The sequence below is a fragment of the Lutjanus erythropterus genome, chromosome 13 (assembly GCF_056507025.1).
Source record: "Lutjanus erythropterus isolate fLutEry1 chromosome 13, fLutEry1.hap2, whole genome shotgun sequence".
Lineage (NCBI taxonomy): Eukaryota > Metazoa > Chordata > Actinopteri > Lutjaniformes > Lutjanidae > Lutjanus > Lutjanus erythropterus.
In genome coordinates this window covers 33591957-33604829 of record NC_139329.1, presented here as the reverse complement: position 1 = coordinate 33604829, position 12873 = coordinate 33591957, and the positions used below count along the sequence as shown (strand labels likewise).

The 12873-nt window shown below is 39.8% G+C and overlaps 1 protein-coding gene across 1 annotated transcript; it reads right to left on the bottom strand.

Annotated features, from left to right (window-relative positions):
* Positions 1-4731: 4731 nt before the first annotated feature.
* aqp9a (aquaporin 9a) lies at positions 4732-12868 on the bottom strand. Its single transcript, XM_084734655.1, has 6 exons — positions 12240-12868; positions 11963-12089; positions 8299-8436; positions 8004-8122; positions 6368-6585; positions 4732-5381 (listed from the first exon to the last, which is right to left on the bottom strand). Exons 1-6 carry the CDS (start codon positions 12315-12317, stop codon positions 5174-5176), a joined length of 888 nt encoding a protein of 295 aa, XP_084590781.1. The 5' UTR covers positions 12318-12868; the 3' UTR covers positions 4732-5173.
* Positions 12869-12873: the final 5 nt, after the last annotated feature.

The following is a 12873-nucleotide window of genomic DNA, read 5'->3' as shown; positions in this document are numbered from 1 at the left end:
CAGAGGTTTTGGAGTCAACATCAGCACAAAGCCTCATGACTCAGAGTAAAGAGTCTTTCAGCAATCGAAAAACTCAACTAACTCAAATATCACGTGCTAAATAATGCTCTGTTTATTTGAGTAAAGTTGGCAGAAGAAAACACAAATCCAAGGCACTGTTTTCCCCTCTTTTTTTATTCAAAGTATAATCCATATGTTTTGTTGCAAACTTTATTATTCACTGGCTCTACTTATCGATGACTTTTTCCTCATGAGTGTGTTTGATGATGTAACAATCATAGGAAAGTGTATGTCGGATCCTGGAAGCAGACATTAGCACATGCAGTGGAATGTGGCCTGCTATTGATTTTCAATGTGGATCCTCAGCCGCAGTCGCTGGTTGTGACATGAACGAGCGCAGTCACCCACAACAACACAGACACATAGAAAACACAGGCGGTGAGTTGTGTTCCGGCGCGTTTATATTGTTAGATTGTTGCCATTTTCTCACAGTTTTTGCTAAGCTGATGTCACTCAGTGTCCCAGCAGAGAGGACAATGTCCCTGACCCTGGTCAATACTCCACATTTAGAGTTTCAGGAGCTGACGTCACAGCCGATAAGCGAGCAGCATCTTTTGTCTTTCCATGCGGTGACAAAGCATGATTGTAAAAGTGGCACAGGCCCAGACTGAACTGACTGGCAGCTGACCCTGAAGACTCACAAAACAAAGGATGGAAACAGTGGCAGCAAAGAATATAACTCCCACTTTATTGTCCAGGATCAGATAATGCTCACTTGGATTATTAAGGCTCCTCCATTCAGACAGCAGCGATGGGGAAAATACTTTAAAACTGTATTTCAGCAAAGTTGTGCCTATGTCACATCTTAACTACTCTAAAAAATAAAAGCTTGTTGAACTAAAACTGCTTTTAACAATTTGTTCCACCACATCAGATGAAATGATCACAGTCTGAGTCTGGAATCTCGTATGGGTCTAAGTGAGCTGACACTGAGTAAAAGTGTAGGTGTGTTTGATTCAGGGACTAGGACAGGTCAAATTCTCACTTACGCAGCCAGAGGATGTCTTTTACAGAGCAAACTACAGGCGATCTGTCATGAAATGACAACTGTGGCCGATGAGCTGTGGCATTGTGCCATATTGTACAGCAAAATATCAGAAATCATCAGAAGGCTACTGAAAAGGTACTGAAATTTGAATGTAGTACATTATCATTGCAATGTCCCGCCAGATGGAGGAATCCCCATCTGTTATTATCATTTCTTGCTGTATATTTTGCTTTTATTAAAACAACCTACATCTGTTTTTAAACCTTGTATCCTCGGTGTCCCTCAGGGTGCTGTTCTAGATCCCCTCGTCTTTCTACACCAACTGGTCTTCGATCCACATTACTCCGCAGCCTGCACCGGCTATCAGTGGCTGCCGAACCAAGACACCAGAGAGCAGTGCACTGGAAATATTTCATGGCCTACAGGCACACACTCAGGGTGCACAAGCATACACACTCTCATTGAGACAGTCTTTACTACGCAACAGCAAGGCTACAGAAAAAAAGATTCACAGTACATTTGTATGCTGGTAAAAGCTTGTTGCTTTTGAAAACCAAATTGACCTTATGAACCAGTTAGTTATTTAAACACTTGGGTCCAAACAATATACAAAACATTCATAAATGCAACAAACCCACGAGAAAAACTATATATTAAAAAATAATACAATTAACAACACAAATGCCCATGCCCTTGCACACGTGGGGCCCCTTTGCTGCAGCCTCAGCCTGTGGATTAATCCTCCCCAGGTGCAGATCCATCCTACGTCCTACATCCTGGACAGGACTGATATCTGCAGCATCTGTTCTGACTGTGCCATGGTGCATAAAAAACAAAAGTGAAAACAAAACAAAAAAAATCTCTTGAATCACTTGAATCAGTTCAGAATATTTGATGGTGTTGATGTGGGTTGAGTCCTTGGTTGAATGCCCTTATTGTGAGTCGCTTTGGATAAAATCATCAGCTAAATAAATGTAATCTAATGTAACAGAGTGAGGTCAATTCGCTGTTCCGACTTTAAACAGCATTCCTCATATTGAGCTTGTTTGGTGTGTCCATGTGATCTCACAGAGAGGAGGGATGCATTTTTACAGACCCAGTTCTCAGAAGACTTTTCTTCCTTTTTTACGCTGCAGAGGCCTGTCAGTGCTTCTTCAGATCAGGCTGAATCAGCACAGTGACGTCGTTCAGATCCTGGTCTGTACTGTAGGTGAGAGACGAGGCTCACATGCACCTGCACATGCATCGTTATTGAGCAGCGAGTCGGTCTATACAAACTGATTTTCCTCTTTGCTCCATGTATGCAGTCATGCAATGTATACATGACAAACTGACATGAACGATACTGTGATCTGCACTTTGATCCTCAGGCTGGTGTCACATAAACTCACCCTGCAGCGCTCAAAGAGAGGCAATAATAATCTGCAACAATTATCCACTAATGCATTATGTATAATAATATAACACATTATTGGGTCACTTTGCTAAATTAATACTTTTACTTGTGATACTTTGGCACGATGCAGCTGATATTTTGCTTATTGTTGCTCCACTTGGATGTTTGGCTTTGAATGCGCAGACTGATGAATATGAAAGTCTGACACTGGATGTATGATTTCAAACTCTCAAAAACAGTAGGGTTTTCAATGCAATAACCATAAAATAGAGCATAAAAGATGAAGTGACCTAAAGAAAAATCTCCACCTGCTTCTTTTTAAATGGCTAACATGCTGTTGTAACTGTAACTGTGTCTGGGAAAATGTCAACATGTTTACCGTTCTAGTCGGTGTGAATCATTTCAAATGATTTCAAGGAGAATCAGACCTGATGGCAGACACTAAGAATAACTTTACAGCTATATATATGTGTGTATGAATCATTTCGCTGATGATCTTGTTTGCTTGTGTAAGTCACATAGAGGCATTAATATTAACTTGAGACTGTGTCATAACTAGTTAAGAACTCCTTGTAGCAGGTTTAAGGGACAAAGTTTCTCTGTTTTAAGGTCTGCACAGAGCAGGATTTTCTGAAATCATGACTATCAAATAATGAGCAAAAAATACATGTTCATAGTTCAATGTGGAGTCTAGAGGGGATCTTTAAGTAAACGTTTAAATTCAGGACTTTTACATGTTGCAGAGTAAAATCTGAATTGTGGTACTGATGCTTTTACTCAAGTCAAAGGTTGACATAGGTGTGAGGAGTCTCCCTGGAAAGGTTACCTTACACCTCCTCACTTTTGCTCTCTTAGAGTGGAGTCGCCCGCCTGACCGTCCTGCTGGAGTTGAAATCAGACCTTCACCTGTGACTCGGATCAACTTTGATATATTCAAGGACATTAAGACGGCGAAGGAAATATTTTACATCATAATGCTCGGAGCTGACACAGTGAGGTGTAATCATCCTCTGCAATCCTGACAACCGAACGCAAATGATGCATCTCTTGCGTCGGTGAAGGAGCTCAATCAAGACTAATAAACGCACTCGTCTGCTGGTGAAAAGATTCATGTCTGGTGTTGCTGCCCTCTTTCACTTCATCATGTAGAGTATTAAAGTCTACGCAGCAATTTAAAGGATGATACATGGTTTAAATGCTGAGAGGAAAATTACATCAACAAATAAAGTGATAAATGCAGTAGATGATGAAGTCGCTACGATTTTGAAGTGAAATATTCTCTTATGAGATTGATATTTGTAGAAACTTTAATGTAGACAAAACAACACAATGTTAATAATGAACGGGAAGGAGGATTCCTTGCAGTTTGCAAAAGAAGAAAATATAGTTAAAACAAAATAAAAACAGAACAAAAAGTTTTAAGTGAATATACAGATAATATCATCACAACCACTGAAGAAAATGGGAGCAAACCTAAAAGGTGACATGTGAAACTATTAGTCCAGTACCAAGTGAACACAGCCAAATAAAGGGCATATTTCATCTAATATCTATAATACAATATTTACAACATATACGAAAAGTCAGAACACTGTGAAGCGATAACATTTATGAAACATGAAACATAAAAAGTTAAATAGCAAAGGAGACAGTCCAGTATTGGTTTGAATGATGGGTTCAGTATTTTACAAAGACGGTGCAACATTTTGCTTGTTTGCTGTATTTCTACCCACAGCACAGACCAAAAAAAAAGTACCCGTAGTGTTTAAAGGGATAGTTTGAGTTTTTGAAGTGGGCTTGTATGAGTGTATCACCTATAGTAGATGGTGGTTGGCACACCCCCAGCTTAGAGGAGCACATGGGAGTACTGCTGTAGGAAGATGAGTGATGCACTGCTGTGGACAGACTTAGCAGCAAATGCATTTTAGCCAACTAACAGATCTGTATCAGTTTAAGTGTATGCGGTATATACAGGAAACCCCTGTTATATAAGCTAAATATCGCTCTCTCCAAACCAACCAAACTCCATTGACAAAAACAGTAATTTTGCCTCACAGGGCCTGCAGGCCAGTGGTGTACCACTGCCTCGATCGGATAGTTTGTCTGTGTTATTCTGTGGCTTTGGTGACTCCAAACTAACACTTTAAAACACAGAAGTCACTCACCAACACAAACAAACTCACAGATCGAGGCAGCAACTCCTGTGTTCTGTGAGGTAAAATTACTGTTTTTGCTAATGGAGTCTGGTGGCTGTGGAGAGAGAGCTACAACCAATTTCCCCTTCAAAAAGGCTGTCTGATGGCAAGGGAAAACCATGGAAATATTATGAATATAGCTTAGATTTAAACTGATCTTGATTTTTTGGGGACTGACCCCGTCCACAGCAGTACATTGCTTAGCTTCTTCCAGTCTGGTGGCATGTCAACTGTAGTCTACTGTTGGTAATACACTGACTATGGAGTATTTCAGACAATCTCACTTCAAAATCTCTGAATTATCCCTTTAATTAGTTGCAGTTTTTCTATCTAAGACGTTTCCTAATTAATTTTACTTTTTGTTTTGACCCATGAGCGTCCTAATGTTGCATCACTGAGCTGAGAAGCTTGTTTCTGCAGAGCATAAAGTCAATCAGAAGAGGAAGAGTGGCTGTTCTCCACCTGACTGACAGTAAAACAGCTGAATGGGACCAGTTAGTCCTGAAGGTTAATGTCTTTTTTTTTTTTTTTTTTTTAGCTCATGGTGATCATCTCGTATTTGTCCTTCAGACTGCTGTCCTCGTCCTCTTCGTCTTCCTCCTCCTCTTCCTCCTCCTCGTGGGGCTTCTCGGGCTCATCGCGGTGGTGGTGCATCTCAACGAGCAGGTAGTAGATGACGGCTGCGACCACGCCGCCCACCATGGGCCCCGCCACGGGGATCCACCACCAGTAGTCTGCAGTGCTGTGAAGATAAAGAGAACGAAGAGTTAAAAAACTTCTCTGACAGTCAAACCACTGCAGGTCACTGCAGGTCACTGCAGGTCACTGGAGCCTCACTGGATCATTCACAAACATCGACTGCATCTGTAGAGTACATGTGACATTATATAACACTGTGCTCCATGTCAGCAGCTTCATCAAATTATCATTTCAGATAAGACTTTTACAGAATTTATTGATGCCTGATCAAAATCTGTATTTTCAATTCAATTTGTCAATCCTGTTATGTTATTTCTATTTATAAAAAGCAAATACATTTTAAATTCCATTATTTATTCATTAATTTATTAATAAATGTATTATTAAGTGATGTACTTACTGACATTCCTCTGTTGTTTTGTAAATCCCTTTTTAATTTGAACTATATATTGACAGAATATTCCACTTTTTATTGCTGATTAAAATAACAAATGATAAATTACAGTCTAATTTAGTCTATTTATTTCTAGATTAATATATGTATTTGTTTTCATTGTACAGTTGGTTATTAATTAATGAAATGCATTGCTGAAAATTAATATTTCTTTCTTTTTTTTTTTGTCTCTCTAAAATGATTTCCATCATGCCATTGTGGACACACTTTGCTATTTTTCTGTATTGTAGCTTACATTTTATGAATTTAATTTGAAGCCTAACACAAAAATAATTGACTTAACAATGTGTGTTTCCTTCAGATGTAATATTTATTAGATACTTCCTTACAGATCTTTTTTTTCCTGGTTCATTATCTTATGTGACTTTGTTCTAATTAATTAATCCAACAGGTTTTTTTTTTTAATGATGGTATATTTGGACTCTTCTATTCTCCAAGGACCTGTCTGATCATTACCACACTGTAGAATAACTGCCTTTATTTGATGCAACCCGGATACATGAGAGAAATCACACAATAAACTTCATTAAAACAAGGCATGAATTAAGTCCTGATCCGTCTTCCTCTGCTGTTACCTGAACACCTCCATCCCCCATCCTGCTACGGCCGTGAACAGTCGGGGTCCCAGGTCTCTGGCGGGGTTCAGGGGGTATCCACAGTTCAGTCCCATGGACACGCCGATGGCCATGATGATCAGACCGATGGCCAGCGGCTCCACGCCTTTAGGAGCTCCGATGTTTCCGCCATCAATGATCGCCAGGATGCACAACACCAGCATGCCCGTCCCCACCACCTGCAGGAGCACAGCATCATCTACGTGTATTATTCTCATATATCTTTTGTTTACGTTGAATTTGTGTGCATCTGAGCAAATGCAGACAAAAATGTGCCTGCAGGAGACTTATTATACTGTATTTTCATTCGTTTTATTTCTCATTTTTGTTTCAATTCAGTTTAGTTCCATTTGGCTTCCAGGATGGGTTTGAGCGTTTCAATCCAGCTTTAGTGTAGTTTTTATTTATTAAATTATAATATATCAGGGATATTTTTCAGGGGAAAGATTTAAGCGGTCCAGAATGCACCAGAATGCAAACAGAATATTTTTTGGAAACCAACTGACATCCCCGTCTCAATAAACATATGCATCAATCCCTCCTGATTGCTGTGTTGACAAATTAAATATTAATATAATATAAAATATACATTTCAATAAGTTTTTGCATTCATTTCAGTTAACTAAAATGTTTTTTCACACCTATTTTAGCTTTCAGTTTAGGTTTATTGAACTATAATAATCCTGGTCTGCATACATGTAAATGTCTTTGTATACATATGATACAGTTTTTTTGGTCACACTTTATTTTGCAGTACAATAATAAGACAAAATAGGCTGTATGTTTTATCAAATTAGACAAAAACAGAAATAATCAATTTTTTAGCAGATAATATTAGATCCTCTATTATTAGACTTTATTAGAGGATAATAAAAAAACTGTGCTGTAAACTAAAGCATATTATTACCCACTGTTAAACCTTTATTAGACTTATTACACTTCAGTTTACAGTGCAGTTTCAATGTATCCCTAATTACCTTCTAATAAAGGGTCTAAAACTGTCTAATAAAGAACAGGTGTCTACTTTTTGTGTCTTTTTTAGTGTGCTGTAAACTAAAGTGTGATTGTTCTTTTTAAATAAATAAAACATGTAGAGTTGTCAGGTGGTCAGGCTGTGGTGGACATTAAAATATTTTTTTATTTAACTATGTCAACTGGATTTGTATCACAAAAGCAAGTAGGTCTAATTGTATAGGTTCAAATTTAGGTTTTAACAAAAGGTATGTATGAGAAAACATTAAGTTGAGCACGATCACACTGATTAGTCTTATCTCAGTGGTTCACCTGATGTGGTTTTACGCTGGTAGACGTGTTATTTTTGGATCACTGCCCCGATGGCAAAAAACACGGAAAATGGTGTTAAGTATAGATTCGACCTTCCAGTGAATGCCAGGAAATGGGTCATTAGACCCAAAACTGTCCAAAAGAGGGGGTGTAAGGGGCTGTTCTCAGACTAAATGGGGCAATCAATTGTGCATTAGCTCCATTTCGCCAGACTTCACAGTATTTAGAGCCTGAATGGAGCACAAAGAGGAGGAGGAGGAGGAGGAGGAGGAAGAGGAAGAGGTCATCGGGTCACAGAGAGACCGGAGCTCACCTGATCAATGAAGCCTCCGAGGATCGACAGGTGTCTCGCAGGGTAGGAAGCAAAAATGTGACCTGTTGCGTTGATTCCCGTCACGGAAAGAATCCCACTGGTGAAGTCCATGAAAGCATCTGTGAGGGGGGGACAAACAGACAGTTGTGACTGTGCACAGGGATCCATTAGTGTCTCTTATTGATGAACATGGAGGTGAAATATTTTTACTGAGAGTACTGGCTCTTTTTCAAGTTGCCCTTTGGAGGGCATCACCAACTGATACGGCTCATAATGCATGTGAAGGTGTATTCACCGTAGTACAGCCCAAAGACCGCGGCCGCTCCGGCGAAGGCGCCAAGAAACTGAGCGATGACGTAGAAGGGAAACTTCCAGATCTTCAGTTTGCCCAGAATCACCATGGCCAGAGACACAGCAGGGTTCACGTGGCCCCCTGGGACGGAGGACAAAGCACAGAGTGAGAGACGGGCGGGGGGCGGCTGGCATGGTCATCCTCTCCATCATTAGGAGAGGCCGTCACTTTTACGACGGGGCAACAGAAGGGGAGCGGCCCCCGGGGCGGTGCGGGGTTTTGTTATGTATGTTCACGAGCAGAGGGGCAGAATAATGGTCACATATATTATAGAGTCAACCTTTAAGTAAAAAAACAAAACAAAGGGAGCTTTATTCTGATTCTTTTTTAATCAAACTCTACTCACATCCTGCTAGTTTTTCATTTTAAAAAACATATTAGAAATCTGTCAGTGTTCAGCATTAAAGGTGCAGTCTGCAGAAAGATATTTTTAAAAAATAATTGTTTATTGTGATTTTTGACAAAGGCTACAGTTTGATATATAAAAGCACAGCCCCCAAATCAAGCTAAAATAAATAGCAGGCTATCAGATATGTGTATTACCCGTATTAAAGGGATAGTTCACCCAAGTATGACAATTATTTTAATACTGATTTCACTCCAAAATTAGCACATATATAGTTTTCTTTTTAGCCGATAGTCGATAGTTTCCCATAGCCAGTGGAACCATTTGTCTGTCAGTTTTTTTTTTATGTGCGCAGAGACTCAGCTCATTTGTGCAGGAAAGAAGAGAGAAAGACGTATTTAAAGTGGTTTTGCAACTTCTAACTGAATCTCTGTGGTCTGAAGTTTAGTTTCTCTCCTGCGTTGCTGTTTTTACTTTCAGGCATCAGAGTTTATTTTACAGCTTCATGTTTGTTTTCAGCTGGATAGGAGTCGTATTAAATTACTGCCAATGAAAACACAACATAAAACAGGGGACTTTACAGGATATAAGATGTTTTTCCACCGGTTAGACACTTCATCACTAAACACACAACTTCAAGCGGGTGCAAACTTTGCTGTGCTGATGAGCCAAGTCAAAAAAAGTCAAGCCAAGCAGCATTTGTGTGTGAAAAAGGAGAGGAAAGAGGAGGCAAGTCTTCATTGCTTCAGACAAAGAGGGGCGAAATTAGTGTGTCCACCCAGATGTGATGTTTACATCACCGCCGATCGGAGCTGGAGCTGATTAATACCTGTGACTACTGCTGAATCTTCAGTCGATTGTACACTTTCCCACTGAGGACAAAAGCCAGATGTTAGTGGGTTTTTTGTAAAGTGTAAGAGGAGCTAAAGTGACCAGGGTTCATCATGATGACGTCTCATGTCCCCGACAACCTCTGTACTCTCATTTAGCCACATGTTAGCATCTGACTTTTTAAAGATGCATAAAAACTTCAAAACTCATGAGTGTGGTGTTTACTGACATATTTTATGTCGTAGAACAACGTTTGTGTTAATGACAGACCTTATTTAAGTCATCCAACCAAAAACCCATTCAGAAACACGCTGACAAACTACAGACACTTTGGATTGGCGGCTTGAAGATGGCTGATTGTTGGATTTCAATCCAAGGACATGGACTACCTACATTTTGGGAATGAGACTCAACAATAAACTATCTTGCCCACCTGTGTCTGGCCAGAGTCTACCATCATGGACTAGATTTTCTAAAGCCAAAGCCGAGAGGAGCAGCAGAGGTCTAGTTTTCTCTCAGACCACTTGAATTACATTATGCATGAAGCACACTTTACAGGAGACGATTCCAAGTGCGGGAGCCAGGATGCCAATCACTCGCACACATTTTGGGAATGTCCAGTAATAAGGCCTTTCTGGTCAAAGATGAACAAAATATTGGAAGGTATGTTCAGTATGAAAATACCTTACCAGTTCAAAACTTAATTGTAACTGCAAAACTATTTCTCTGTAGTTGGTGAAATGCTCTCAACTGTCCTTTAAATAAAGAACTGAAGAATTACATTGTGCTTAAAAGTTATGCTGGAACTTTTTCACAATAACAACAAGAATAAACTGCCAAACCTCCAGCTTTAATGAAATCTACTCGGTCCTTTTGATGTAAAACTGGACGTAGCTGCTCTTTAGATGAGTCGAGCAGTCTGGTTCGGACTGAGTCTGGTCTCTGTCATAGACGGATGAACGTAGCCTGTGATCAATGGAGTTTGCAGGACGTTTAGCGCCCAGGGTTATGTATGACCCGAGAGAGGCTGTGCGCTTGCACTAACAAATCAATGCTCAGTGCACACCCATTGAATCTGGACAGAGAGCTGGCACGTTCCTGCTGACACTGGAGCCGTGGAGGTGGCACACGGCTGGACAGGAAGCCATAAAGTTATATTATTACAAGCTGCAGGCCTCATGACGAACAATGTTTTCATTAAAGCAGATACAGGGGAGCTGTGGCAGGCTGTTTATATGTCCTGGTGCAGGTTGTTTGTATGAACTATGAATTATTTTAATGCATCATAGAGTCTGTGGTGCTGAACAGGAGATTAAAAGCAGCAAAGAAGCTGAACATGCAAACAACAAACTGTGAGCAACTACATTATTAGAACTGATTATATTTGTTTGTATTAGTTGATTTGACAGGATGCCAAAACCCAGTAGACTGTAGACTAGTTGTGGCAAGCAGAAGTACTGTATTCTGAAAAATTGCTGAAAAATTACTCAACTACAAGTAAAAGTACAGGTGTAAATGTACCACAAGAAGTTTTTAACTCATCATGAAACAGTCTCAGTTTAATCTTGATTCCTCCAAATGACCTACACAAGTAAACAAGACCAAAAGCAAGAAGATTAGTTGTTCTTAATTCAAGCCACCAGGTCCAATTCTCCTTTAAACCAGTTGAAACGAGCCTGTGTTTGTTGTGAATTGTACGTTAGCCACTTCAAAAGAAAAAGGATGAGATTTTTATTCACAGATTTGTATTTTTGACGTTACATTTTGTAGTTATTGTAGTGGAAACACCACTGCTTTTGTTCACAGGAGCCTCAAACATCAACAAAATGTGAAAGTGCCTTGTTGTAGCTTTAAGTAAAAATACAAAGTATTCTTCTCAAAAACTACTCAGGGTATTAGTTACTTTTTAATAGTTGATGTTTAATGCATTATCAAAAGGAAAGGGTTGTCTGTTTCTCTTATCTTTTTTGAAAAAATGCTCATGAAAGTTCAAGTAACCAATAAAATGACTTAATTACAGTAATGTGAGTACTTCTGATCAGTGGTGGAAAGTAACTATAATTGGTAAGCACAGTTTTGACTTGACTACTTTATACTTCATTTAACTTCTCTACACTACTTCACTTGTACTTTTTACTGCATTACATTTATTTTACAGGTAGCTACATTTTGCATAAAACATATGATATGCTTATATGATATGATCCAGTACTACATTACTAATCTAACCAGTAGTTTTCAACATCTAAATTTGGCTCCACACTGACAAACTACAACATCAAAATGCAGGAAATTATTCTCAGTGACGTGCATTAAATTCAAAAGACCATATCGAACACTGTTGTTGGGGTGAGGTGGTTCATGGGAGATAAGCATCACTTGAGTGGAAATTAACAATGAGGTGCAGGAGTTTCATGAAACCACATTTACCTGACACTCCACCGGCCACATACGCCGCCATGGTCAGTCCTACAGAGAAGCCGATGTGGACGGTGAGCGGCTCGCCGAGGGTGTTTCGACTGAGGACGGTCTGAGCGACCGAGCCGCAGCCAAACAGCTGACGAACAGAGAGGGAGAGAAGAACAGAGACCTCTTTTCAAAGATAACATCATACTGGAACAAGAACATTTCTGAAAGTGAGCTTCAGCAACTTCAAACAACTTCTAAAGCAAACATGGTGAAAAAAAAGATAGAAAATGTTACTTACAATCAAGACAAACGTCCCCAGGAATTCTGCCAGGAATTCCTTGAATATTCCATGTTTGAGAGCACAGTGTTGCCTCATGCTTCTCCTGTGTTGTATTTCACTTTGCTGTATCAATGCTGTTAAAACTAGCAGATGTGCAGCAGTGTGAACCCCTGGAGTTCAGAGCTCTCATGTCAAATCTCCACCTCTGCCCGACCGCAGCCATTCAGCACAGGCCATTGATCCATCCGCACCACCATCACACTCCTCTCTTCAGCCTCAACACACAGCAGAGGGCAGAGAGGGCGACTGACAGGCGTGATCTGTATTTTATCTCCATTACACGCACATCAAAGTCAGATTTTCTGATTTATTGGACTGTGTAGTCACAAACTTTACAGAAACATTATACAGCTGGATTTATTTCAAGAGTTTTAAGAGTTTTTTGGAGGTGTAGGAACATGAATGAGAATGCATTTTAGTCCATTTATTCATTAGTCTGCACCATGTTAACTCACACCGCAGAGGAATAACTTAGGGAACAAAGTAATCAGTTACAGGTAAATAAGCAGTTTGACCGTTGGAAAACATCAGTTTGAGCCTGTTTACACCTGGTGTTAACATGTGTCCTGGGTCATCTGATCACAAGTTGACA